This window comes from Giraffa tippelskirchi, chromosome 3 (genome assembly GCF_054371585.1).
Source record: "Giraffa tippelskirchi isolate mGirTip1 chromosome 3, T2T-mGirTip1v1.2.pri, whole genome shotgun sequence".
Taxonomy (NCBI): domain Eukaryota; kingdom Metazoa; phylum Chordata; class Mammalia; order Artiodactyla; family Giraffidae; genus Giraffa; species Giraffa tippelskirchi.
In genome coordinates this window covers 189,029,245-189,034,694 of record NC_137277.1, presented here as the reverse complement: position 1 = coordinate 189,034,694, position 5,450 = coordinate 189,029,245, and the positions used below count along the sequence as shown (strand labels likewise).

The following is a 5,450-nucleotide window of genomic DNA, read 5'->3' as shown; positions in this document are numbered from 1 at the left end:
GTTCTCCAGGGGATCTTCCCCAACCAGGCATCGAACCTGAGTCTTCTGCATGGCAGGATGATTCTTTACCAACTGAGCTACCAAGGAAGCCCATATTTTTAACCTCTTACATGCTATTCCCTTGTACTACTTTGTTCTCACACTAGAAGTAACACACACACACACACACACACATACACACACACAAACACACTCACATACAGTTTGCAAAATAAATTGTTTTATTCAGAAGAGTCCAGCAGGAGTGTAGGTGCCACAGCTAAACATGACTTTGGACTTGAAGAAGAGTGGCAATGGGAGGAAAAAAGCCTCTGGATGTCCAAGGAAGCAGGGGCAAGGAGGTTGGCATGCATGCCCAGATCTGTGCTTCTCTTTCTAGACAGAAGGCTTAGCTTGGGGGAGAGAAGGGCTCCTGGCTGGTCTCTAGGATGGAAGAGGAGATTCCCTTCATCTGAGAGGGAATATGGCTAGGGCAGGGAGTAGGGTGCTGGAGTGGAAGCTCAGCACTGGCTGGTAAGGTGTCCAGGATCAGGGGCCTCTCAGCACCGGGGGGTATGCCCTGTGCACAGAGAGTTTTTGTAGTATTGGAGCTTTTTATTATAGGTGTTCTGGCGTTTTGCAAAACAGATGGCAGCTTTTTTATCACATTCACAGAGTAGACGTCTACACACACCTTGATCCTCTGAAACCACAAGAAAATAAAAACAGGATGGGGATTTGTTAATATTCTATGGTTTCTTCTGGGAATTCCAAGGGACAAGACACAGCCCCTGTTCTTCCAGGGTTTCTAGTCTGGGACAAGCATTGACGTTCAGATGTTACTGGCTGATGAGGAGACAGAATTCTGCCCTCAGGAAGCCCACACCCAGTGTCCTGAGAACACCAGCAGCTGAGCACTGGGATTCCGTGAAAAGCCTTTCTCTTAGCCACTGTCTCTTTCTTCTCCCCAGCAGATGTGTTCAGGTGCAAAGTCCCTGGCCACTGGTGTCGGGGAATGGTTCTCGATAGGTCATGGTCGTCTCTGTTTCCTTTGTAGTGATTAGTGTAGGGGAAGCACGTGACCTTGCCCTGACCAGTGAGCCACAAGGGAAAGTCTGCTGGGGGCTTCCGGGAAGGATGAGTTTCCTCTCTCTGAAAAGAGGCTGGTAAAGGATAGCCTCTTCTGTAGGGTGAAGCCACAGCTCCTGGAGCTCCAAGCGTGCCTTGGAATCACACTGCCAACGTGGCAGAGCAGAAGGTTGGGGAAGGACTGGATCCTTGGCAACACAGCTGAGAAGCTGCGCCAGCTGACCACCATTGCTATAGGTCAAGGGCTTCCTGTCTCTTGTCTGCATCATGACAATACACCCCCTTCCATCAGTCTCCATCCCCCCTCAGCCAGAGCAAGTCCTCTGAAATGCAAGTCTGATCATGTCACTCCTTTCCCCAAGAGCTCGCTAATTCTTTAGGACAGAATGTAAATGGAACCTGACACCTTTCTCACTCTGCAGCATTATCACTCACCAGTCCGTCTCATCCTCACGTTTCCCTTCCGCAGCACAGAGCTGTCACAGCTCCCTCTGGCTCCTGGCCCCTGGCCCCTGGCCCCTGCTGTGTCCTCTTGTTGGGGCACCCCACCCCTCCTTCCCTGACTCCTCTCCGCCTTGAGGACTCAGCTTGGAGGCACCGTTCTGGGGAGCCTTCCTTGACCCTCAGGCTGTGCTCAGAGCCCTGCCCTTTTCCTTACTGGTATCAGAGTCTGCGTGTTGTACTATCCTTTTTCTTTCTTCCCACTCAGCTGTGAGCCCCTTGAGGCAGGGACCCTGTCCCTTTGCATCTAGCTCTGGTACCTGGCACAGCGAACACACGGGAAAAAGAGCAAAGGAGGCTGGGTGCAGTCGGTAGGACTTGTTCTTACCACACGTGATTTGGCCCCGGCGGAGAGACACATTGTATTTCAGTAACTTGGTGCCACATCCATGATACTTCAGCTTTTTGTAACAGCAGTCATGCTCCCAACAGCACCTGTGACAAGACTGAGCTATGGGGGCGGCCTCCCCGCGCTCCAGGGAGCCCGGTGCCCTGTGGTTTCGCCCACCTTGACCCCGAGCAGAGCCCCAGGGACGTGGGACTAGTTTAGAGCACAGTTTCTACCAGGACGGCTGCTTTTCCAGCTGAGCCTCACTGCTGTTCTCTGACGCGGGGACCCCAGCACCAGCCTGCGGTTCCCGCCCCAGCTGGGCCACCAGTGGGCAGACACGGGAGCGCCGGGGGCGGCCTCACCAGTCCGTTGCGTCCTTGGGGGCTCCTTTGCCGCTCACTCCGCAGTGGCAGCCGTAGGCACCGTAACTGAGGAGGGCTACCTTCCCTGTGGTGTACTTGATCATTGTCGCGAAGTCCCACAAATTTCCGTGGACCTGGAGAAGGGCTGGGAGGAAACTGCCTGGTGATGGGGCCTGGGACCGCGTGTCCGCCTCGGCCTCTCTCTGCCACTCCCCCTCCCCACAAAGGGCTTTGTCTTCCTCCCGCCGAGAGGGGGACAGACATGGGGGAAGGGAGCCTTGGGAATGAAGGAGCCTCCTTCCCTGGGCTGTGGCCCTTCTGGTGAGTGATAGTGAAAGTGTCCGACTCTTTGTGACCCCATGGACTGTAGCCCACCAGGCTCCTCTGTCCATGGGGATTCTCCAGGCAAGAAAACTGCAGTGGGCTGCCATGCCTTCCTCCAGGGGATCTTCCCGACCCAGGGATTGAACCTGGGTCTCCCGCACTGCAGGCAGACTCTACCCTCTGAGCCACCAGGGTGAGAGGTAGGATGAACTCTTACCAAAGGCCATGATCACTGCCAGCAGCAGGAGGGTCTTCATCCTGAGGGTTCTGTGGGGGCGAAATACAGATAGAATGGCCTAGACCCCTCTCCCAGGTGAAACTAGCTTCTGCCCTGGCCTCTGCTTTCCTGCTGGCATTCGGCAGTTCTGACCAAGAGAGCCTTTCGAAGGACTCGCAGACGCGCTCCTCAGCGCCAGGCGGGGTCCAGCGTGACCGCCTTCATCAGGCACCCAGTACACTGGAGGCGGCACTTCCCAGCTTTGTCGAACTTTCCACTGGTCAAGACCACCCTTCCCCCAATATGCAGCAATGAGACCCCCGCGCTCCTCACCCACCTGAGAGTTCCCGGAGGGCGGTGACCAGGTCATCGCACGAGACTGGCAGATCTCTGAGGTGTTAGGCTGCGTGTCCCCCAGTAGATGTTTTTTACTTACCCTCCACACTGGAGTCAAGGCTTGCGAATTCCACCCATGGAGTCCAGTCTGCAGTGTTTTTCTTGAGAACTAAAGCAGCACTCTCACTTTGAACACTTACACTTGTACATGCACAAACACACACCTACTCACACCCAAGTGAATGCATAAAACATACATTCTTGTGCTCACCTACTATGGTGGACATCCTTTATCACAATATATTCATGTATGCACTCAACACTTTGTGCACACATACCCTCTTGTCTCACCAAATCAGGCACGTGCAGACTTGTGCTCATTGGTGCCTGCATGTGCATGCACACACATGTACACACATGCACACTATAGCCACTCGAAGGCAGCCAGTGATCAGGGACTGGGTATTCATTTCTGGCTATTTACTTCTCAGAGGATCCCAAGTTAACATCTCCAAGAGATCGCCTTTTTTATCACGAACTCCAGTTAAATAGCTGATCCCTCTGGGAGCTTGGGGTTTGGTGGATTAGCAGAGAGGGTGGCCTTATGGCCACTTGCTGGACTCAGAGTTTGGCACGCCTCTCCCTTAGGCAATCCCCCCGTTTTTTGCCTGTCATCAGTCAACTGGCAGGACAGAGCTGAGGATGGAAACACCTTATGTGCCGTTAGCTGATGTCAAATTTTACATGATTTTGTAATCTCTCTCTCCCGAGTGAATAAATTCTGATAATCAGGTCTGGGTGTGAACCCATTTTCAGGAGAGGGCAGGGGCCACCTGCTATTGATCAGTTCCTTTCCTCTGCTAAATACTCCATTTGGGAATAAGAAATAGGGCATTTAGTGTTACTCAATCAGTCACTCATCCACAGGAAGTACATATTAAGCCTCCACAAAGTACCAGGACCCAGGTGAGGCTCTCAGGAGTGGTGGGATTTGTCCTGCCCCCAGTGGCCCCGGAACCTCCGCAGGGACAGACGTGCAGTGGGGCAGATGGGCTTCCCACTGATGCGGACAAGCATCTCCACGTGCTCCTCTCCTTTCTCTATCTTCTCCTGTTCTTCCTCCGCTCCTTCTAGAAAAAGCTAGAGGGTGTCCTAGCTTCCGTCCACCCCGACTCCAGGCATGTACCGCTGACACTTCATCCCCAGGCCTCCCCTGCCTGGAGATGGAACTGACTGATGCTCCTTGAATCTACTGCTCTTTCTTTTTCAGTCTCAGGGAGACTGTGACTCTATTTCTAAAATAGATGCCTTCTCCATACCCTTCACCACTGCTGAGGATTTAGCTCCTGGGGCCCTCAGTTAACACTTCCCAGCACCCATCCCCCAAATGCCAGTGTGCAGAGGCAATGTTGCTCATCATCATTCCACTTGCTCCCCACATTCTCTGGGCCCCTCCAGGTTAGGCTCAGGAGGCTGAATCTTGCCAGCAAAATGTGTGCATCAGTGCTGAGAGCCACTGCCAGGCTGAAGCGAGGTAAAGACCACCTACAATGCCCCAGTTTTTCTGTGCCCCTCCTGGTTGAACCAGATGAAGGCAGCTTGGATCCCTGAGTCCCAGCATGGAGGACACTTATTCAGAGGAATCCTGCAGACATGCAAGTTTTTGCATGAGTGAGAAATACACTTTGGTTTCTTAAACTGCTGGTCATTGAGATCAGTGAGTAGCAAACCTATCTCACGGTACTCTCAGCCTACCTCTAACCAGTGCTGTGACTGGATCAGCCGGCATGGTTTTTTTTTACGTTTGCAAGATGCTATTTAGCAATAGTCATCAGAGATCTTTGAAAGAATAAAGGTTATTACTTACAGGACCTGGAAGAACACAGCACGCCGGGAGGCCCACAGCACCGTTGAAGGTAGAGAAAGAGACTGAGATCTTGGGTCTGGGGTTGCACTTTTATTGGGGCCAAGGGTGGGGGCCTAGGCTTTTTTCTGTTCACTTTTTATTGGTGGATTTAAAATACCTGAGCCGTAATGGAAAGTGCATGAATAGAAAAAAAACAGGTGGCCCAAATAGTCAAATTAACTAAAATCTCTAAAACAAAGGTGTGCCTGGCAAGGTGTTTATTCTAGATAACCGTCTTGGACGTGGATGCCTGGAAATCAGAGGTTATCAGGCATGAATTGAAGGTTATCGGAAACTTATTTTACAAAAACCCAAACAGACATCCAAACAACTGTCAGGGTTTACAGTTCAATAACCCATCTATACCGACTAACAGCCATCCCAGGCCACTTTCATCTTGAAGAT

General features: G+C 52.1%; 1 protein-coding gene across 1 annotated transcript; it reads right to left on the bottom strand.

Annotated features, from left to right (window-relative positions):
• Positions 1-539: 539 nt before the first annotated feature.
• On the bottom strand, positions 540-2,843 carry LOC145543280 (phospholipase A2, membrane associated-like). Its single transcript, XM_081584325.1, has 4 exons — positions 2,804-2,843; positions 2,263-2,407; positions 1,898-2,004; positions 540-682 (listed from the first exon to the last, which is right to left on the bottom strand). Exons 1-4 carry the CDS (start codon positions 2,841-2,843, stop codon positions 540-542), a joined length of 435 nt encoding a protein of 144 aa, XP_081440451.1.
• Between the last annotated feature and the right edge of the window lie 2,607 nt (positions 2,844-5,450).